This window comes from Sturnira hondurensis, unplaced genomic scaffold (genome assembly GCF_014824575.4).
Source record: "Sturnira hondurensis isolate 20B ecotype Veracruz unplaced genomic scaffold, ASM1482457v3 Scaffold0011253, whole genome shotgun sequence".
Taxonomy (NCBI): domain Eukaryota; kingdom Metazoa; phylum Chordata; class Mammalia; order Chiroptera; family Phyllostomidae; genus Sturnira; species Sturnira hondurensis.
Window position 1 is genome coordinate 2,499,938 of NW_028083884.1, and position 22,689 is coordinate 2,522,626.

A 22,689-nucleotide genomic window follows, 5' to 3' on the forward strand; every position below is an offset into this window, starting at 1 on the left:
TTTCTGTGTTGATTTGTGATTATACTTAAAAGCGTTTGTTTATAATGGTGAATTTGCACATTGAGTTTGTTTTTTACTTGACTTTTACCTGCACCAGTAAATGGCTTAGTTTTTAGCGTCAGAGTCAACCTACGTGCACTGTCAGGCATGGATAGGATGTATCCCCAAGACGATGCCCTTCAGTAACGTGGACCTCTTGGCTCCTGTGCAGTGCTGTTGTCTCTGTGAGCTCGTGTGTGTTGCGGAGTGTGCGTACGTGTGTCTGCTTTACCATATTGGGTTATCCTCTGAAATTAGATTATAATTCAGAGACGCTGGTTGCAACTTCACAGTAGCCTTAGGCACTTAAATTATTCCTGTACTGAGTGGTGAGAATTCCTGTTGGTACATCTGTAAGGCCAGAAGAGGGAGTATTGGTGCTTTTTTACTTAAATATTATCACATGTGGCCTTTTCTGTTTGAGGTTACCAATGATAGAAAGGACTTTTTACATATTTAGCTTTCTTTTCAAACAAGTAGAAGTCTTTAAAAGGTCTTATGGGGAAAGGGCCTTTCTTCCATAACAAATAAAAAGTTGGGGCAGCAACCTGCTCGGAACTGACACCCCCTGCACCTGAACTCCACCCCTGTCCCAACAAGCACGTAGTTTTCCACAGGTGTCAGAGCTGACCGAGCAGCCTACTTACTGATGTGTAGAAGTCTCCACGTTCCCAGTGAGTACTGCATTTTTAAATGAGAATGCCATTACTGTTAATACAAATGGATAAGGGTGAGCGGAGATAGACACTGGCCCAAAAAAGACAATAATCCCACTAGGTGTCCACAGTGGCCCCCAGGAGGAAGTTGGCATCTGTGTGGGGGAGATGCCAGGTCCTACCTATGTTTTGTTTTTTACTATTTTGACTATAGATTGATTTATAGTTTTAAAAGGGTAATTGACATATGGGACACTATGGAAGGTATGTTTCTCATGTTGTGCTAAGAACAGACTAGAAAATGACAACTAAAACTTTTGCTGAGAGTATATACATTGTGGTATAATTTAAAAATGTCATTTTGGCTTATAATAAATCTATGCCAACTGTTGCATAGTCAAAGTTAGTAATTTTGCAGCTTCCAAAAAGGACTTCACAGGAGAATTAAAATTCAAGGACAAAAAAACCACTGAAAATGTCACTGCGAGGGACAGGCAGGTTAAGGCAATGCATGCCTCCGGACTTGGTCAGGCTCTTCAGAGGGTTTCGTACATTGTGTTGATTTTAGCTAAATGGGGAGCATGTTTTATTTTTAAAGACTTTATTTTTTAGAGAGGGGGAGGGGAGAGAGAAAGGGAAAGAAACATTGATTGCTTCTCTAGCGCCCCCAACTGGGGACCTGGCTGGCAACCCAGTCATGTGCCCTGACTGAAATGGAACTAGCAACCTTTCTTTTTGCAGGCTGGTGCTCAGTCCACTGAGCCACACCAGCCAGGGCTGTAGTGTGCTCTTACTGACAATAATTTTTTTCATACCGATTTTGAAAGTAAAGAATTGGTAGGTTACATTTAAATATTGGGTTGGTGAAAAAGTTTTAGTTTTTCCCATACAATGGCTTTAGTAGCCCTAGTGGTGCCTAGTTGTCTTAACTTCATTGGAAACAATTTTGTTAGATTGTATTGTGACAGTTGTCATACCAGCGAGCATTGAAAAAAACTTAACAAAATTGGTGAAATTTTGTGCAGCCATTTTAATATTGAAGATGGAAGAGTATATGCAACATCATCGGTGTATTATGCTTTATTATTTCAGGAAAGGTAAAAATGCAACTGAAACGTAAAAAAAGTTTCGTGCAGTGTACAGAGAAGATACCCAGACTGATTGAACATGTTAAAACCAGTTTGTGAAGTTTCTTGGTATTGACATTTTGGTCAAGTAATTCTTTGTTGTGGGGCTGGTTTATGCATTGGAAGATGTTTAGCAGCACCCGGCCTCTACCCACCAGAAATCAATAGCTGGAGATAGCGGATATACTGAAAATATCCAAGTCAATAAAGCTACTGGTCAAAATGAAAAATGTCTTATTTCACATAAAAGATGTAATGGACTTTAAAGCCAACCCAATTCGTGAGTGTGGTTACTAGACTTTTAATAAGATGTTTCTAGAAAATTAATGGTAGTAATATTCTCTGCTTATCTGTCTCTCAGTATTTTACTGTTAGCTGGAGAAGGCAAATTTCGGGGCGGGGGCAATAATACAGGTTGTGTTCTAAATGGATTAATCCAATGGTTGCCAAACTGGTTGAGGGTCTTCTGGGTACTCTTTCCAACACCTTCCTGACCTGACCTCAAGACTAAACCCAGGTTCAGTGCGTTCCCCTGTAGGCATGTCCCACCCAGCAGCGATTTGTTTTGAAGATGTATCTAGTAAAGTCTGGGACCTGGCAAGTGTCTAAAATCCGGCTCCTCTTAAAAATACAAAGAAACTGCCTGCCTGCTCCTCCTGGTCTGAAGAATGCACTGATATGTTTATAGTGACTTCTGAAAAGGTAGGGAACAGCAGGAGGAGGGGTAAGGCAAGTTCACGTTCACCTGAAAAATACCCCATAAGCACAACTGACTTATGTGGGTATCCTTTCTAGCCAAACTAGAGGGATTATGTGGCTTTATTAAGCTACTTGAGTTTAGGTCCAGTCAATTTTGAAGTTCTTCCACCTAGGGCAGGAGTGGAGTTTCTCTTCCTGGCCAAGAAACAGTCTGCATGTCCCCCACCCCTCTCCCTTGTGACGCACCTTCTTCCTCTAACAAAAAGGCTCGCAAGGTACCCAAGAGGATTTGCTCCAGTCTCCAGTACACCTTCAAAGTAGTGTGCAAGCCAGTCTGTTGTAGAGGACATGAGCTCTTTAATAGGAAGGCAGTCTAATCTCTTGAAGTCTCCTACTGGAATCTTTATGTACTTAGATGAAATCTGGTACTTTCAGATAGGCGTTTTCTATTTCAGGTGAATTTATCTTCATTTCCATTTCTGCCTGTCTTGAGAAGATGCCTGTGATGGTGCGGCATTCAATTTGGGGCATTTAAAAATGAGGATGGCAGGTAGAGTAATGGTTAAGGACCTTTGCCTAAGAATCAGATTTAACCTCATTTATGTATAACTGGTAGAGTTCCAGGAACATTGGGGTCTTCCAGTGAGAATGGGAACATAGGTTTTGTTCGCCATCTCCAACCCCCAGCTCCATAATTACTGCTTATTCTGGTTTGAGGACCATCCAAGAGTGTTCAGCCCACAGCCCACGGGCCGCATGCGGCCCAGAATGGCTATGAATGCAGCCCAACACAAAACTGTCAATTTACTTAAAACATTTGAGTTTTGTGGTTACCTGCTGCAATGTATTTAACGTGTGGCCCGGAGACACCAAAAGGTGGGACACCCTTCAAAGCCAGACGGCCCAGAGTGGAGCCCTCCGGAGTGCAAAGGGTTCATCTTCCACTTAGCTCGGGAGGCAAGGGCTGGAATGTGTTTTCCACGACCTAGGAACCCAGGGACCCTGAAACTGAGTGATTCGGGGTCTGTTCTATCTGCTCTTGATCTTAGTATCACAATGTTTTAAAAGAACTGGAAATGGGGGTGGGCACAAAGACAAAAAGCCAAGTAGCAAAGTTATAGGCAAGATTAATGAAATCATATACTGTTACAGTATAAATACACAAGTCACTTTTTTTTAAACAGCACCATTTCCAAGTGTGTACACAATATGATTATAACGGCACAACTGTTAAGGGTGGAAAATGCTAGTTGCTAGTTTAGTAATAAAAGACCTGGTTCCTAAGAATAAATTGTATTCTACCTGCTACAGATTGTGCATTTTTATACCTTCAGCTAGGACAGAAACAAGCCACAAGGAGGAAATACCTTCTCAAATCAATACTGAAAAGTTTACTAATTCTTCACTTCGCAAAACAGATGCTACCAGGGGCTTGCTTCACCTGGAACGCCAGTAACTGATTAAGGACAACTAAAAAATGTTTCAAACAATAAAAGTCATTTTGCCAACATTCCATAAAATCATCGGTTTTAAGTTCAATTAAGAGGCTTTTAAAAAAATATTCTAGACCTAGTAAAGTGCCTCCGTTAATAAAATTAAACATCCAAGATTTGATTGAGACAATTTCATATTGATGCGCATCTAAAATAGGTCGACGTGTACAGTAAATAAACAGCGCCTCTAAGTTGCAATATTTCAGTTAGTGGAATACACACAGCCTTCACTGTCCGGATGCGCACAAACGAGAAACTAGAGACAAATCAAGATTTTAGCGTCTTGACTCAACCGCAGTACTCCGAACGGCCTGGTTCCTCTGAAAAATCCAGAACGACACGCCAAGTTGAAGCAACTGCTGAGCTCCACGCCTTCCCAACAAGCAAGGAAGAGATGGTGCACAGACCAAAAATGAGAGTGGGCAGGCGGCGACCCTCGTGGCGTCAGGTGGCAGCAGGCTGCGCTCACCGAAGCTTCTTGCCGGGCAGGGAGTCCCTGGTGCTGCGCGGGGGCGGCCGGGCGGTGGGCGGCGGCACTTTGGAGAGCGGGCAGTACTTGATGGTGTGCGCGTTGTCGCCGCTGGCGCCGCACAGGGGACACGTGTAGCGGCGCAGCACGGGGCACAGCACCCGCCCGTCGGGTCCCTTCAGGATGTGGGTGGTATAGAGCGCCACCGCCTCCTTGTTGTTCCGGCAAAACACGCACACCTGCAGCTCGGGCTTGAGGAGCCGGGCAGCTGCCGCCCCGGAGGCTGCGTGCAGCCGGGGCTCGGCCGCCCACGCCGGGGCTCGCTCCTCGCGCGGTGTCACCTCGCCAGTGGTTGCAGCGGCGGGCGCGCAGCCCAGCAACACCGCGGCGGCGCGACCCGCGAACGGGCTCAGCTCGGCGAAGCGCTCCTCGAGCAGCCCGGCCTCGGCGGGGCCTGCGCACAGCTCCAGCGCGCTCCCCAGGTAGCGGGCCCCGCACCCCGGCTCGTCACTGTCGTCGTCGTCGTCGTCCTCTTCGTAGTCCGGCGGCCCCAGCACAGGCCTCAGCGCCCCGGGCCCAGGCCCGGCGTGAGGGGAGCAGCAGGAGGAAGAGGAAGAGGAGGGCGGGGAGCCGCCGCCGTCTCTGTCTTCTCCGCGGGCACAGCCGAAGCGCTGCTCGCCGTCCACCGCCTTGGTGATGAGCGTGGCGAGCCCCAGATAGTCATTCCACGAGCTGAAGGGCTGCGGGTGCGCTGGGCCCTGGGCGCTCACGTAGCGGGCGCTGGGCACGAGCGCCATGGGCGGGGGGCCGCGGCGGGGCGAGTGGGGCGCCCAGGGGAAAGCCTCCATGAGCCGGCTGCGGGCCGCGCGGGCCGCCTCCCCGCCGCCGGCGCGGGCCGGACGGAAGGGACGCGCGGAGCTTGCCCGCTGGCCAGCCGCGGGGGTGGGGCCGCCTGGCCGCCTTTTATCAGGCCCCGTTCCTCCCCGCCCCCCGGCCTCGCCGCCGCGGCCCTGCCCCCTGCGCTCCCCCGCCCCGGCCACCTCGCCCGCGCCCCGGACGGAGGCGGAGCGGAGGCGGGCACGCGCTCCGCTCCGGACCGCGAGGCCCTCGCGCCCAGCGCGCTGCGCCAGCCTCCCCAGCTGCGGGGTGGCTTTCATTCTGGGAGGGGGCGGACGGGGCGCCGCCACGAGCCCCGGCGCCAATTGGCTGCCGACCAGAAACCCCCTGCGCCACGGGTGCCGCTCCGGATGCTGATTGGTGAGACCGGGGGAGGGGCGTGCCCTGCCCGCGCAGGGCGGCCTAGATGGGTAAGTAGAGGAGAGGAGAACCGGGGAGGGGTGTCTGCTGGAACCTGCCTTCCCCCGAGTTCTGTACCCTGGGCGTGAACAGGTGACACACCGGGGTTTCAACAGGTGACTAGGCGTTGGGCTCTCTTGGCCTAGGGGTGAGACTCGTCAAGGACGGGTTAGGTACGGCGATGAGGGAATGACTCAAGGTCCACGCACCCACCTCCCGGCCTTTAATCCCCGGGCCAGAAGCCCCTTCTCGCCTCCCACCTCCTCACCAGCATCAGCAAGAAAAGCTGTGGGGAGGTAGAGCTGGGCGCGATCTAAGAATGCAGTGTTGGAGGCAGAGCCACCCAGCAATCAAGTAATTTAACGTTTGCACAGCACTTTGGAGCGATTTCAGCTGCATGATGTCCTCACCCAAACCTCTGAGGTTCACACAGGTTTGGGCTGTCGCCCTAGTAAGTAGTGAAGGGACAGAAGCACTTCCTACAGCGGCCTCCCAACAAGTGCCATTTAACTGAGGTAGGAAGTGAGCCAGAAAATCTTCCAGCCCTAGGATTGGGGGTGTGTGTGAGAGAGCAGGTCTGCCCCATCCTCCCGGTGGGGGGGCGGGGGGAGGCACTGTTTCCAGATCTGAGGTGTAGGTGCCATTTGAAAAGCAAAGCATATTGAGCACCACAGTTTAATACTTTGAAACGAATACAATGTTTTTGTGAAAACAGTGGAAAAATGAGATTTTTGAATAGGAGGGTGTGCAGTGGCCATGCCCTTCGTGGGAGAAGGGGCAACACTTTTTTGTGTTTTCGTGGAAGGGTACTGGGAAGGGGCCTTGTAGGATTGTGTGGAGCTGGGGACATGTCTCTCTCCCGGGCGGGGCTGGCAGGGCGGGGCTCTCCTTCCTCCGCACAAGGAGCAGGCAGGTGGCTGTGCTCAGCAGCTTGAGAATGGCCCAGGGGAGGACGCCCAGAACCTCTGCTGCCACCAGTTCCCAGGAGAATGACAGAGTGAGTCAGCGTGTCAGCGGTGGACCGGGTCTCTGGGGTTAGTCAGATCAGTCTGACTCCCCTCCTCTCAGGGGAAAAGGACTCTTTTAGGTCACACAGTGAATGCACTAGCAAGAACTGGGTCCTGTCGCACCTGGCTTGGTGGCTTTCTTGCTATACGGTGGACCCAAAGATATTTCACACCAGGAGTCCATGTGTGCATCAGCAGAAATCAAGTGTAGAACACGGGGGACCCTGGAAGAAGGGGCCATACCTTTGGCTTGGGCCACAGCCCTTAGGGACCATCCAGGAGCCAGGAGGCAGGCTCGGGGAAGGACTTGAGGCGGTAATGCGATGCCTGTTCTGGCCACCCGTCCCTGTGAGGGGTCGAGGATTTGCTTTCCTTGTCTCTTCCTCGCTTCCTCCTCCCTAAAGCTCGGTTTAAGTCCCGAAACCAGGCAGTAATGCTCTCCACTTGCCAACCCAGTTCCTCTTGCAAGTTTGTGTTGGCACCCAAGTGAAAAAGTCATTCCTTTATTTCCTCTCCTTCTCCCACCCAAAATAAATAAAAGAGCCCGTGAGGCGTGGGGCTCCTGCAGAAGCATGGCAGGTTTGCTGACACAACTCTGAGCTCTTACCACGAGAACGAGGCCCCCAGAGGGGTATGAAGGTTATTATTCTATAAATGGAAAATTCCACTCTGTTCGCACAGCCCTGCAGCCTGCATACTTTCAAGGCACGCAGACACTGTAGGCTCTGAGGGGTGGGAGCCGCTGCTCGGAGGACAACTTCTGCGAGGAGAGTTTAAAACCACCAGCTGCTGTGTCTGACCCCTTGGGCAGCCCAAAGAGAGGATGGCCGAAGGCGAGGCCCCTCTCCTTCCTACGTGCTGTCAGCCTGGGGTTTTACAAGGGGAGTGGAGACCTTGCAGTGCACGTGAAGGAGAACAAATGCTTTGATTTAGAGCTGCAGGGCGGATGGGTAGCGATGATCTCCAGAAGGAGCCCTGCCAGGAGGTGGAAGGGAGCTCCTGTGTCCTGGGGGATGTCTGGCGGCTCCATGCTGTTTCCCCAGGCTGCTCAACTTGTCTGTTGTCATAGGCCAGTAGGTCTTTGACTGGAGGGGACATCTGGGAGTGGAGCCCAAAGTGCATGAGGGCTTTTGTTTTCCGGCACACGCTGGCCTCGGGGCACTGGGTGGCCACAGGAAGGCTGGGGTGGGTGCCTGGTTCAGCTCTGGGTTAACTGGGTGGTTGCTTTTGTCGCCCAGCACAGGTGGCAGCCTGGCCCCGAGCTCTCTAGCTCTCTAGCTCTCTAGCTCTCTTTGAGGTGGTAGAGCTGACTTCAGAGATGTTCTTAGCACCTCCAATGAAGTCTGTCTTTTGTTCCCTTTCCAGAAGTCTGAAACGAGCAGGCAGAAATAGCCAGAGTGTGAAAGTGTCTTCAAAGGACACTCCATTGGTGGAAGCAGGGGATCAGATCAGGATGGGCCTCATCACAGAGGTGTTGCTGTTCAGTGTCATGGGGATGGGCCTGCGGGCACACGTGGAAGGCTCCAGCAGGGCTGAGAGTGGGGGGTGAGGTGGGCTGCGGGGCTCTGTGTCCCTGCCTTTCCGAGTGGCCGCCAGCCTGGGCCGTTTCCTTTGCTGGCAGCAGAACTGAACCAGGGGAGGCAACACACAGGCCTCAGGCTTCTTGAGGCTCTTCAGAAACATGAGGTCAGCCCTGGGGAACGAGGCAGCTTGGCGGGCGTCCAGGCAGCTACAGAGATGCCGTTTGTCAGGCTCTGGGTTCCCGCCGACTCGCCTGCCAAGCTCTTTCGAGGGGCGGGGAGGGCTTTGGGTCCTGAGCCATGGGGCATGGATACGGGTGAGGGGCGCCTGTGCCCGCTGGGGGCTCTTGTCTGTCATAGTGTGGACTTTGTCTACACTGCGCCTCCGGCCAAGCTCCGAGAGGCCTGGGGACAGTGCTCCTGCCCTTTGGGGGCTTCGAGTTGGCCACAGTCAGTTGAGAAGTCACATGGAGAAGTGGTGGGAGTGTCTTGGGCCTTCTGCAAAGTCACACGTGTCCTTGGATGAGGGACTTAACCACTCTGGACCCCAGTTCCTTCCTGTCATCAGTGAGGGGCTCATGGTGTAAAGTGGCAGCCATTTGCCCCTTCTTGCTTTCTTACTCTTGTTCCAGGTGAGTCCCCTCCCTCTGCCTCAGGGATGAGCTGTGACAGGTGGAAGCTGACAGAAATACTCATTTCCCCTGGACAAGGGTTGAGCCAGGCGAGGGCGGGTGGCCCTGTCCCAGTCCCTGATATATGAGCAGAGGTGTGTTAGGGAGACTCTGGGAGATGACTTCATCTTGTTGAAAAGGAGAAAAACAAGCTGCCTGCCCTTCTGGCCCACCAGCAGGTTGCGGAGCTGAGGCCACTGTGAGGGGCAGGTCTGAGGATGGAGTGCTGGCACGTTGGAGACGAGCTGACCTGGGGACGTTTCCCTTGACGACTTGTTACACAAGATAAACACAGTTGCTGTTGCAGCACTGAGCCGGGTTTTCTGCCACCTGCAGCTGAATTCCTATCTGGGATGAGTAACACAAAGTGAATGCGTTTAGTGATTCTCTCGGAAGGGTAGGATACACTGTTCGGGCCAGAGGGCGGTGACAGCCGGGTCGGAACTGTGTGTGTACAAGGGCAGGCAGGACGTCAGAGACCCAAGAATGGGGGGCATCTCAGAGTCTCCTCGCCCACAGGGCCCCGGCCCTGCCTCCCAGCTGGTAGTGATGCCTGTGAACCCGCATCGTCAGGCCAGGTGCGCTATTTACAGCAGTGGCTCATGGCCCTCGGTACAGCGGCCACGTGAGGCAGGTACCGTGATCGCCTCGGGTCACTGCAGCTGCAGTGGAGGCCGCATGGCTGACACGCAGAAGGGCTCACACGGAAACCTGTGTCCCTCGCACTGCAGAGCTGGGCCTGCTCAAGGCACCTGGTCATCCTCTGGCCATGGGGCTTTAGGGGACCCATGGGAGAGGCTGGCCAGCAGCACAGGCAGCAGGGGCTGGAGGAGAGCACCCAGGTATCTCCCCGTGTCAGAGATGGCCCACCAAACAAAATCCATTCCAAGTCAAAGCAGTCTGAGTTTTCCCGACCACCCAGGAGTGGGCACTTGGGTACAGTGAGTACTCCTTTCTGTCTCCAGTGTGCCTACCGCACCCCCAGGAAGGAGGTTTGCTTTTACATATCTGAGCTGTCCCCATTTGGTGTAAAGCAGCATCAGCCTGGAGGCTGACAGTCTGAAAGGCAGATGTCCCAAGGCTGGTGGTGCTGATAATAATAGTAATAACAATAGCTCTCAGGAGAGGTGCCTGTACAAGGCACTCAGCATGAACTGGTATCATTTCCTAATTTCTCTCAGCAGTCCTACAAGGATACCCCATTTCAAAAAAAAGGAAATGAAGTTTTGAGAGGCAAAAAGAGTGCACCCAGCGTCTTCCAGTGGGCTGGTGGGTGGGATTTCTCCCAGGCCTCTGCCGAGGGCCACCATCCTTCCTCCACCATCTCCTGGCCTGTGGACGCTCATTCCATTAGAATTCACTGTATCCTGTCGCCCCGTCTCCTCATGTGCTTCCCTAAATGGGCCCATCAATCTTCCCATCTCCTCTTCAACCCCTGCTGTCTGCAGGGCGGGAGGAGCAAGAGCTGGGGCCGCAGGTGGCGGAGTTACACCTGAAATGGTGAACTATGCGGTCGAGGTTTCTTTCCAGGGGGCCTGAGGTCAGGGCAGGAGGTGAGCCCAGGTCTCCAGGCAGGGTTGCTGTGTATAGTTCTGCGGGTCATGCACTGCCCCAGGGCTTCCCACGTAAGGGGGCACCTTTCACGGCACAGACGGGAGACCGCATGTTCCAGTGAATCTGTGATCATTTTCTGGCAGATCTGGAGTGAAGTGTCTTTTTCTAATGGAATCAGTCTATTGTGACAGTTGTCCGACAGGCGGAAAAAATTGTCTTGGGGATGAAGTGCCTTTTCCCAGTTTGCCTGAAGCTTTGGCTCTGGCCAGAGGCGTGAAATGAAGAGCAGGCTTCAGGTTTGCCATCAGCTACGTGCCCGTGGGCCTTACTAAAGCTTCAGGTGACAGGGCCTCCCTAGTTGAGCTGATCAGGCAGGTGCTGGTCCTAGAAGGTACAGATGGATCAGCTGCGCTGCAGGGATAAACATTTTAAAGACTGCTCAAGTCATTTTAGCCATCTTCTGGTCTTACCTGGCACGCACGTACATTTTCCCAGCTGTCCTGAGTTCCCTAGGGGTTCTTGTGTCCGGACAGTGCCCGTCCGTGATGGTGAGTTGGCAGTAGTGTCCGCCCTGGGGCTTCTGTGGCCCAGTGACCGAAAAGAAGGCAGGTGGTGGCCGAGGCTGGTATAAATGGAGCAGCCTGGAGCAAGTCATCCCCCTTCTCTGGACCTCGGTTTCTCTCATTTAAAATAATTGGATGGCCTAAGGGTTTTCTTGACTCTTTCTAGCTCTAAAGTTTATTTGTTCACCAGCAAGGCCTGGGACCACGTGGCGAATGAGACTGACCTTCTCCGGAGCTCCTGGAGTTTGCACTCTAATTGAGCAGACAGACAAGCAAACAGGTGCTGATGCTTTGGTGGGAGGCTAATTGGTTTCCTCTGGCTGCTGTGATCAATTACCCGCAACACAGTGGGTTAAAACAACACGCGCTTGTTTGGGTGCCATTCTGGAGTCAGAGGTCCAAAGTGGGTCTCACTGGCCTGAAATCAGGTGTCTTCTGCGGGGCTGGTCCTTCTGGAAGCGCTGGGGGAGAATCTGCGTCCTTGCCTTTTCTAGTTTCTAAAGGCGCCTGCATTCCTTTGACTCCCCTCCTCTCCCCACCCCTTCAAAGCCAGCACCAGCGAACTAAGTCCTTCTCACCTCCTTAAACCACCATCTCTCTGTTTTTTCTTCCACTTCCCCCTTCCACCTCTTTAAAAATTGATTTGAGAGACAAAGAGAGAGCAATTTGTTGTTCCTTTTAGTTATACACTCATTGGTTAATTCTTGTATGTGTCCTGACCGAGGATCAAACCTGCAACCTTGGGGTATCAGGACAATGGCCTCACCCACTGAGCTACCTGGCCAGGGCCCTCTTCCATTTCTAAGGACCCTTGTGAGGACATTTCATTCATAATCCAGGATAATCTCCCTCTTTTAAGATCAGCTGACCAGCCACCTGAATTCCACGTCCAACTTCAATTCGCTTTGCCGGGTAAGGTAAGAGGCACGGGTCAGTGTGGCCGCTGTTGTGCGGCCGCAGCAGCGGTGGGGCCTGGGGCAGGTGATCATCCTCTGGAACCTCCGTTGTCCCACGATAACAGGTTCCTTAGTCTCGGCGCCGCTGACATTTACTGACGGGAGGAAAGAGCATTCTTTGTTCCGGGGGCTGGTCTGTACATTGCAGGGCATTCACAGCGTCCCCGAACTCCGTCCTTTAGATGACAGTGGCAGCCGTGTCCTTCCTCACCACATGACAACCCGAGACATCCGCAGACTTTGTCACATACCCCATGGGGGCAGGACTGCCCCTGGTTTTCGTCTGGAAAGTGGGAGCTTCATGGTGCGGTTGTGGGGGTCAGACAAGAGGGTGACAGTAACAGGTTTGACACGGTGGCTGCTGGGCGGCAAGGTCCCCCTGAGCGGTGGCTGTCTGTATTTTACTTTGCCGAAGGCACAGTACTGTTACCGTAATTAAAACAAAAGTTATTAGAAATAAACGTTTAACAGCGGGGCACCAGGCTTGACGATGAAATATCCCCAGAGCCCAAGTTACCTTTTCAATGAAATTATTACAAATACATTGTCATTACTCAAGTAGCGGATTAATTCCCATTGTGCAAAATTCTAACGATAGAGACAAGGCTAATATTTTCCGTCGTCTCCCCAACCCCCACCCTGTACCATTTCCTTCCCAGAGGTGACCCCTGAATATAAGTCCATGAGAACAGGGGCTTGATTCGTACTTTTCATCATTTTATCTCCAGAGGTTGGCATGGTGCCAGGCACACGGTAGACATTCAATTCATGTCTATCAAGCGAATGACTAAATGAGTGAGTCTAGTGAGTATTCTGATTTTAAAAAATTGCTATATAAACTTTAGTAGTGGTTATTATTTTTCACCCCAGTTCCACAGCTTACTAGACATATGGTTGAATGACCTAAACTTGCACAACCTTAATTTCATCTGCAAGCCAGGGTTAATAATGTGACGGCATGGGGTATTTAAGAGATGGGACAGTTCTTCATTTCAATGGGCATATACGCATTCCTTTACATGAAGTACACGATGTGGTGTTGTGCAGCTTGTTTTTTTTCACTTAGCACATCTGCGGAGTTTTCCGGGCCAGGATATATGGTACCGTCTCCCCCTCTTCAGCTGCTGTGAGGGTGAGCCGTGGGCTATTTAAGGGTTGGTGTCAGTCTCCCTGCTGTCTGACTCCCGGTGTCTGGCAGGTGCTCAATGAGCAAGTATCTTTTGCTGAATCACTGGGCAGAGGGCTCCACCAGCCGGAGGAGCCCGCTGGTATTTCAGTTTCCATCAACCCTTCAAGTGTTTGAGTCTTTTTGGTTTGAATGCGTCAGAGTCTGGTCTGGAAATCTTCCCGAGATTATTTTTAGCCTTTTTGGCCGGGGGACCAGCCGCTCTATGGAAACGTGCCCTTGGGGCCCGAGGCTGGTCTGCTTGTGCCCCGTGCCGCCTTCAGCAGGTGGTCATAGGCTCTGGAAGGTGTGCCTTGGCTTGGGAGCTGATGTGGAACCTCAGGTTCTGAATCTCCAAGCAGGACGGGGGTTCTCCTGGGGTCAGCTGCAGTCGGTAGATAAGGGACTTGAGAGCATTCCCAGGTCCTTTTTCGTCCTGCTTGGATGGTCTCTATGGTGGCTGGACGCTGCTGGGATGTTTTCGCTCAGGCCTCTGCCACTGCCCCTCTCGGCGCCACACAGGCTGTGAAGGGGCACATCTCTGTGCCTTTGCACACGCTGTTCCTGTGCCAGCAACACCCTCCTCCACCTCCTGCCATTCAGAGGTCAGTGCGCATGTCCCCTCTTTGGGAAAGCTTCCCCCTTTTCACCAGGGAAGAGCCAGTCGCTTTCTTCTCTGAGTGCCCAGGGGCTTTGCACCAGCTACATTCTGGTCACAAGGTAGGGCTGACCGCTGCTATCTGTCCACTGCCCTTATGAGGCGGGGACTTATGAAGGCAAGGACCTTCGGAACTTTGCACGTGTCTGCGGGGGGAAGGAGGCTCAGTGGCTGTGGAGTAAAGATGTTTGGGAAGAAGCAGGTGAGCTGAGGGAGTGCGGTGGGGAGGAGAAATTGAGTGACGAGGAAACACGGGCTGTCTTTAAGAGGCCACTCATGGCTGGCTCTGCTCAGACGACCCCTCATCGCCTTCAGAGTGGTCCTCGCAGGCTGGCGCAAGAGACCCAGGGTGGCAGAGACTTCCGTTCAGCTCTGCTGGAACCTCTCTATGTTCCAGAAACATATTAAAGGAGGATGGCAATCCTTTCAGTGACACTGTATTTTTATTGTCTGTAATATTCCATGTTGTTATGGACGTGTGTGAGACAAGGCACCTCGAAGCACTCTCCACAGTGGAGGCCATGTCAGACATGCATCCCCACGGCCTGACCCCTGACACCTCTGCTGCCTGGCACGAGGCTAAGGAGTGAGCGGTGAGGGAAAGGCCTTGGGTGACCCAGAGAGCTTGACCCAAGCACACGGGGCCGAGGAACAGCTCCTCCTGGGGACCTATGAACTCCTACCTCACGTGCATGGGTAACAGGCGCCTTAGTCTCGTTTTTCGGCTCAAACCTTGCGGTGGTGGTGGCGGCACGGGAGGTGGGGTGGGTGGAGCAAGCCCCCTGAGAGCAGCGAGAAGCCGTAACGGAGGACATGGCCTGGAGGGGGAACGGCAGCGGTCTGTAAATGCCAATGCAGGCGTTGTTATCGCAGAGCCGCCCTGGGTCCGGCTGTTTCGCATTTGGACAAATCGTCCGACTCGCCTCCAATCGCCTCTGTGGATTTTACAGTACGATGGCAGGATGTGATCTTCTGGGGATGTTGATTCTGAATTATTGGGAGTAAATTTCAGTGAGTCTGTTTAAGAAGGCAGGCAGCGCATGGTGCAGTTGAGAAAATGATTCGCACACAGTTTGGTGTTTGGAGTATATTGCAGGTGCCTGCGTTCACTTATGGGATCTCTCGCCTTTTGCAGACCCAGCAGGCCAATGATAATAACGGTGGCTAATGTGGCCAGCACTGCCTAAGAGCTCTACCCTGTTACCTCCTTTAATCTCTAACAACCGAGGGAGGCAGGTGTTAGGGGTAATCCCATTTTATAGGATGTGGAAGGTGAGGCTCAGAGAGGGAATGCAACTCATCAAGGTCACACAGCCAACAAGAGCTTGAAGGGACTTTGAACCCAGGTTAACAGACTCCAAAGCCAGAGCTCTGGGCCCCTTGGCCCTGCTCTGCCGTAGTTTTCCTCTCTTGCCCGGGCAGACTGCTGCCCTGTCGGGTGTGTCTCCTGCTGTCCTTCAGTCTCCCCACGTCACCCAGCTCTCTGGCAAGGTTCGGGCGATGGAGTTGCCGCCCAGGAGGCTGGCTGCATGGCCAGGGCCCCTGATGTCCCCTGCTGTCGCATTTGCTGATGAATAAAGAAGTCCCTTCCTGGAGCCAGAGCTTTCATTGTCCAGCCACAGGAGAAACATCCCAGGTGTCCCCTGACAGCCCGAGGGTGAATCCCGACTGTGTGGACGAGCTCCAGGTGTGTCCATGGCCTTTGGTTGAACCGCTCACGCCTTTTCTCTCCACCAGAGGTGGAGTCTGGGGGCGTCGCTCTGCATAGTGGACACCCAGCGGGAGGGCCGGAGGTGGCAGATCCTGGGAGGCAGGGTCCAGGGTTCCTGCCAGGAAGGCACTGTGGCTGCCCCACAGGTTGTGTGAGACGGAGCCCTGGAATCTGCTGGGGGCTCTCAGGCAGGATTGGACCACTGCCCTCCAGGTGCTGCCCCAGGCCACCCCAGGTAGGACACAGTGTCACTACGGAAGGGAACTCATCAGCAGCTGAGTCTCGGGCTGGGACCGTCCCTGAGGGAGCTGGAGCTGAGGGAACTTTCTGACCCACTGGCAACTTGCAGCTGTTTCCTTCCTCTGGACCTTAGGTTCTTCCCCATTAAGTAAAAAGTCGGATAATGGATGGAAGCATTGCTACCTGTCAGTCAACAAGGGCCACCAAACTGTAGGACTTCCTCACTTTCCTTAAAGGAAACGTTTGGCAGGGAGAGTGGCCTCTGTATAGTTTGTGTAAAATATATGGAAATATACAAAAATATGTAAAAGTGTAGAAGGATATTTATAAAATTGCTAACGGTGGTCACCAGGTGTTGGAATTATGGGTGAGTTTTTTTGCATAGTAATACAGTACTTATTTTTTAAGCTTTATTTTTCAATTACAGTTTACATTTACTACTATTCTGCATTGGTTTCAGATGTACAGCCTGGTGGTTAGACATTTACAAAGTGCTTATTCTTATTTTTTTAAAATGCAGAAAATTCAAATCCAGGATGTTGGACTCCGAACACTGTGCTGCCAGCTTGTCCTCGCCGCTTCCTCCGCCTCCGAAGCCCGACGGCGGCTGCCCTCACTTGTCCGAGGAGCCTGCGGCCCGTTCTCCGCAGCGACCAGGTCCACCTGCCGGGAAGGTCTCGGTCGCCGCGCCTGCTGAATTCTCTGTGTCGCACACCTGAGAGGCAAACTCCATTTCCCAAACAGACCAAGTGGAAGTCTGGGTCCTGTATGTTTTGTTCGCCTCTCGCCACTGCCCCCACCCCCAGGTCCAAACGCCAGGCTGACCCAGGAGAGGTGAGAACAGGAGCAAGGTGGGGCACATGAGCAGACCTTTATGGGCCTCCTTCGCTTTCCTCTCCATCTTGGGCTGCTGTAACAGGATGACACACACTGGGTGGCTTATAAACAACAGAATTCTACTTCTCACTGCTCTGGAGGCTGGAAGTCCAAGGTCACGGCAATGGAGGGGGCCTGCTTCCTGGTTCGTCTTCTCCCTGTGGAGACGAACGGAGAAGACGTCTTCTCCCTGTGGATGGCTGTCTTCTCCCTGTGTCCTCATGTGGGCACTCTTCTGTAAGGGCACTAATCTCATTCATCAGGGCTCTACGCTCTTGACCTAATCACCTCCTCAAAGTCCTACTTCCAAATGGCAGCACATTGGTGTCGACATGTGAAGCGAGGGGCACAAACACTTGGTCTGCAAGCCTTCTTCCCCTTCCCAGCCACTCTCTGTCCCACACTTTGTCCTCCGCTCTCCTGGCTTTCGTCCTGGTAGATCCTGCCCAGCCATCAAGGCCAGTGCAGGGGTGTCTGCTCAGTAAAGCCACGGGCAGCCGACTGGGGCGGTGAGTTCATCTGACCGGCACACTCTCCCACCTCCTCTGGGTTTCTCCGGAGCGTGCCCTCGTGCCACGTGCTCCCGGTAGGGCTGTCAGTCACGGCTCTACCCTGCCACGGTGGTGGTCAGGACGCAGGCAGACCAGTCCGACAGTCTAGCCCCCATGGCCACCGAGATTGGCTCAGGGATGGGCATGTGACGCAAAGGGGACCAGTCACACTCTTTGCTGAGGTTGATGTGAGAAGACCACCAGCGAGAGGTGCTCGTCTCGCTGCCGTGGCTCACCCGGCTGTGAGTTCGCGGCCGCGGGGGGACCATTCTGCCTGCCTTGCCAGAGCGCCTCTGTGCCGAAGAAAACCAGGTACAGACAGGGCTTCTGTGTGCAGCCGAGCCTGGAGCAGAGAGCCCTGGGCTTCCTGCCTTTCGTTTGAGCCGGTTAGACATGGGGTTCTCTTCCTGGCAGCTGAAGAAGACCTGACCGGGACAACCTCGCTGACCCCAGGGCACCCCATCTTGTACAGTTTTGGAGTTAGTAACCCATTTTTCTTCTCTGCACATTGTCACCGCTTGCTGCTGTCCCCCTCCGTGGGACCTCCCATAGCCCCTCGGCCGTCAGTTATTACAGTTAGTGAAGGGCGACTGAGCCAATGGGGCAGGGACAAGCCTATGGCCGCCCTGAGACCCTTCCTGCAGCGGCTACCACTTCTACCGAAGGACACGCTGGGTCTGGACTTCCCTTGCGAAGAGACCCCTGAAGAGAACAAGCAGACCGAGCCCCATCGGCCGGCATTCGTGCTTCAGGAGCGAGGCTGGGCTCGTGGGCCGTGCCTCGGCGACCTGGGTCTGCCCGGCCTCGGGCCGAGAGGACAGACAGAGCTGTTTCTGGAGCAACGAGCGGGCCCAAGGCCACAGCGCCCGCACCTGCCAGGGACAGCTGGCAGCAGAAGGCATCTCGGCCCCTTAGAAGGCAGCCAGGAGGTCAGAGGCGGGTCCCGCTGTGGCGGCGGGGCCACGGCTGGGGACAGCGGGCCTGTGGGAATGGATGGAAAGCTGAGTTCCTGCCAGGAACCTCGACCATCTACCGCTTCCGCTCCTGGGGAAAAGTTCAGATTTATTTACTCTGTCGCCACCCTGGGCACCGTCTTCAGCGTGGCTGCAGGAATAAAAGTTATGGCTTAAAAAAAATGGAATCAGAGGAGCAACATGCTTCCAGGTCTACAACTTGAGAAAGCTTGGCAGGTGGTTGGAGAAATGTTTCCCTGTAATAAATTAGACAGTGTTTCATTTTCCTTCAGCTAGTCTTTCATAATAAATCCTACTGCGGGGTGGTTGGGCAGGGTTCTTTTAAGTGATTCTTTCCTGAAACATAACACCTGCTGGTCTCAAGGGCTAGCAAGGGCCCTTGATAAGTCTGATATTGATGGAGATAAAATATTTACAATTTGCCTACGTTTTGTTTTGGTTTGTGGAAGTCCCCCTCTCCCCCTCTCCTCCTTACACCGACTCTTAAGTAAGTACCACGGCTGTGACTTTAGTATTCACTGCGTCCATGGTGATTTTAGCGGGAGCGCGGCTCACAGGGAAGCCACCTCCATATTTAGAGATTCTGTTCCCATGATGGAAGGGACCCAATGCAATCGACTCGCCACTGGCTGGCTGGCTGGTCCCCTTGGGGAGTGAACAGTGACACATCTTGTAGCCAGAGGAGCCTAGAGGAGGTGAAGTCCATGTTGCTGAGCTCGTGCCTCAGCTCCATTCGTCTGAGTGCCGCGGCTCCAAGGTCAGTAGAAAGCCTAGTTGTTCTCCGGTGTGCAGGCACCCGGGGCCCTTGGGGAGGGCTGGGTTGGGGCAGGAGAGTGCCTCCTCCAGGGGCCTGTGGCAGATTGTTACGCTTTTGTGCTATGACATGGAGACTCCTGACTGGGCAGCAGAGTATGTGATCTCTTCCCTTGAAGAGGGACTTAGTTAACTCACAATGTGGCTGCGATGGTAATTACACACCAACATGAGTTGGTTCAGGGATGCTCAGCTGGCAAAACATGATTTCTGGATGTGTCTGTGTGGGTGTCTCTGGATTAGCATTTGAACTGCTGCACCCAGTAAAGCAGATGGCCCTCCCCCATGTGCGTGGCATGGTCCAGCCCACTGAGGGCCTGGGTGGAGCGCAAGGCAGGAGAAGGGCTAACCCACTCCTCAGGAGCTGAGACGCCCGTCTTCTGCTCTCAGCCAGTGGCGCCTCTGGTTCTTGGGCTTTCAGACTCATACCAGGTGTTACGCCATCAGCTTCCTCGCCCCCTCCCCCATTCTCAGGCCTTCATTCTCGGACCGAATGGTACCAGCAGCTTGCCTGGTTCCCCAGCTGGTAGTTGGCAGATCGTGGAGCCTCTTGGTCTCCATAGCTGGGTGAGATGATCCCTAGAATAGATCCCCTCTTACAGCGATCTGTTTCTGATTGGTTCTGCTTCTTCGGAGGACCCGACGAATACAATGGCAGTAGTGATGCCCCTTGGCACCTGGGGCTAGAAGAAGCGCTCCAGTTGCTACCCAGTGCTCATCACGGAAGCCATGCCGACCTTGTCTCTGGTGATTGGATACCATCACTTGGCCTCCACATCCTGAGATTTCATCCTCCCGGTTGAACTCAAGGAACCCAGTTGGGTGTCCCCCTCATTCCCAGTCTACAGAGAACAGCCACTGTGGAGAGACCTTCAAGGGTGCTGTACAGCCCCCACCGAAGCTGGGTCGTGAGTGTGACATGTCTGCCCTCCCCCCCAGGTACTCTGTCCTAGCTGGTGTCCTTGCTCATACAGACCAGTGGCAGCTGAACCTTTACACTGAGAGGCAGCAGCTGGGTCTGGCTCAGGGGAGCATGTCCTCCCTGGGGCCCAGAGAGGAAAAGAACCTACGTAGCGTTGAAACAGAGGCAGCAGAGGGAGGCTGACCCGAGCCCCTGTGAGGAGCAGAGGACAAATGCCACGGCAGGAGCAGCACGGGTGCTACACAGGCCTGGAGGCACCGGAGATAATGCTTGGGGTCCCCAGAGCAGGACTCTTCCACTGGGGCAGCTGGGCTCTGAGCCCATGACCCAGAGGCCAATTGCGGGGCCTGTCCGCTGCCCTGTGGGGTCCCTCCTCTGCGCTCTCCACCCCTGTCCTCCTGAGTACATGTGGCCGTACCATTTGGATGTCCCTTTTTGGGGATGCCACCCCTCAAATCAGACGCCTTCATCCTGCACCTGATGTCTGGAGTCCTCACAGAGCCTTGGAGTCTCAGGGCTGCTTAGGACCATGGTGAGGCTGGCAGTGGTCAGAGAAGAAGAGCTGGCAGGTGGCGGGTAGGGGTCCTGCTCCGAGAGGAGGTCCCCAGTGGTCCAGCTCTATGGTTCTCAGTTGGAGACAATTTTTCCCTGCAGGGGACTGTTGACAATGCTGGGGGACATTTTAGTTGTCCCAGTTGGCAGAGAGGCCCTTTGTGTCTGGGGAGCCGAGGCCAGGGATGGTGCCAAACATCCCACAATGAACAGCACAGTCCCCCACAGCAAAGAATGGTCCAGCCCAAGATGTCCTTGGTGATAAGGCGAGAGACCTTGGTCCAGGTGAGTGCTGAGGTGAAGAGCCTTGGTGTGGGGGGACCTCAAAGGGTGTAGCAGAGACCTGTGTGACTCAATGACCAGAGGGAATGAGGGTCTCCCAGGAACTGTCAGCTGGACGGAGGGCAGCGGGGGGCCCACCTCAGCCCATGGCAGACGTCAGCACCAAGTGGCATTTGGGAGCCAGTAGAAGGAGACTAGAGGGGGTGGGGACCCCTCTGTTGGTTAAGTTTTTACTATCCCGTAAAAAAGGGTCTTGCAACGGAAATGAAGTTCAACCCAAGTGGAGTTCAGCTGTGGATCTGAGAACTAGATCTGCTGGTGCAGTTAACCTTGGCCGGTGCTGTGTGCGTCATCCCACTTCACCTCATGGAGAGTTGGGTTGTTACCCCTTCTTATTTTAGGGGAAGCCGAGGCTCAGAGCAGGGAAGCAAGGGGCCCAAGCTCTCAGCTGGTAGTTGGTGGTGGTGGGATTGGAACCCAGGCCTGCCTGAGTGCAGAGGCAGTGCCTCCGGCAGGTGTTTCTGTTTGTGGGTAGAGTTGTGATGGGCCCCACTCTCTGAGCCTGAGTGTATCCAGGCCAATCTCTGACCAGGGAGTCCAGCCTACAACAGCAGCTCATGGACCCTAGCATGGGACATGTTTGCTCGACTCATCCCTTGCCAAGGCCTTGCCTCTGAGCCCGGCCCTTATTTCTTCTAAGGCAGGGGTGTCAAACTCATTTTTGCCAGGCCCACATCAGCCTCGCGCTTGCCTTCAAAGGGCCGAATATAATTTTAGGACTGTATAAATGTAACTCCTCCTCCGCAGTTCAGTGGGAGGTTGGTGCTGCCGCCAGGCAGAAACGAGGTGCTGGGCTGGATAAAACAAGGCGGAGGGCCTTGTGTTTGCCACCTGTGTTCTAAGGGGATGTAAGGTTGCCACAGCCCCATCCCCAGGAGCTTGTGCCCTCCCCTGTCCTACGCTGGGCAGCCCCAGGGGCGAGGCTGGGTTGTGGGGGCAGCAGCCCAAGATCCGCTCTTTGGCATGGGCTTCCCCGACTCTTTCTAGGCACTAGCTGGACATCCAGGTGTGGTCCTGCAAAGAGGCAAGAGCGCCAGCTGCCGGGGAGGTCAGGGGCTCCTGAGGTCCCTGGGGAGGCCGTCTTGGCCGCGTGTCCTCAAAGCCACTTCGTGATGACGGGCGAGGCTCCACCCTCCCCTACCCCGGTCATCTGGGCATCTCCTTCTCAGCCTTCATCCACAGCCTAAGTCAGCTGAGCTGCGCCACGCCCTGCGGGTGTCTCTGTCCCAGAGCACACCCTTGCTGTAGGGGAGGAAAGAAGCTAATTTACTCTTAGGTCCTGCCTCTGAGGCCTGCAGACAAAACTGACAAATGGCAGATCAACAGGGGAAAGGCATACCGATGTTATTTGATGTTGGCATGTTAACTCTTCTGTGCATGGAGGCCTTCACAGAAAAGAAGTAAAGACCCGAAGAAGTGGCTGGACCTGGGGTCTTACAGGCTATTTTAGTGCCTTGGGGACCATTTGGCCTCCGAGGGCTGATACCTTGTGGGAGGGTAAATGTAGGCAATACGGATGGAAGGGAAGGGGTTTTAGTAGGGTTTGCTGTGCAGACCCACCCCGGTGCTGACTCTCTGTCCCCAGGGTCACGGGTTGCACTTCTGGGTGGGAGAGGGGAGGGAGGACACGTTCCCATGGGGGCATTTGTGTCCTGCTTTCTGGCAGATAGGCGAGGAGCTGTGTGTTTGCTGCTCACGTGTCTCCAGCTCTAAGTTACGTGCCAAAGTGGCATGGTTTGGGTGGCAGATTCCGGTCTCCCTCCCTGCTCCCTCCCCTCCCCCCACCTTCCCCTCAGGTTCATGTTTGCCCACATGCCCACACTTACTTCTGTAAA

General features: G+C 53.8%; 1 protein-coding gene and 1 long non-coding RNA gene across 2 annotated transcripts; one reads left to right on the top strand and one right to left on the bottom strand.

The window, feature by feature from the left end:
- Positions 1-3,639: 3,639 nt before the first annotated feature.
- NANOS1 (nanos C2HC-type zinc finger 1) lies at positions 3,640-5,437 on the bottom strand. The gene has a single exon (XM_037059663.1). The coding sequence runs from the start codon at positions 5,329-5,331 to the stop codon at positions 4,480-4,482; it is 852 nt and encodes a 283-aa protein (XP_036915558.1). The 5' UTR covers positions 5,332-5,437; the 3' UTR covers positions 3,640-4,479.
- A 370-nt stretch (positions 5,438-5,807) lies between these two features.
- LOC118996309 (uncharacterized) lies at positions 5,808-9,336 on the top strand. The gene is made up of 3 exons (XR_005068461.1): positions 5,808-6,075; positions 8,152-8,257; positions 9,285-9,336. It is a non-coding gene; the product is annotated as an uncharacterized LOC118996309 (long non-coding RNA).
- Positions 9,337-22,689: the final 13,353 nt, after the last annotated feature.

Excerpts from the sequence above, each read along its gene's own strand:
- NANOS1 (XM_037059663.1), bottom strand. The coding sequence starts at position 5,331 with ATGGAGGCTTTCCCCTGGGCGCCCCACTCGCCCCGCCGCGGCCCCCCG.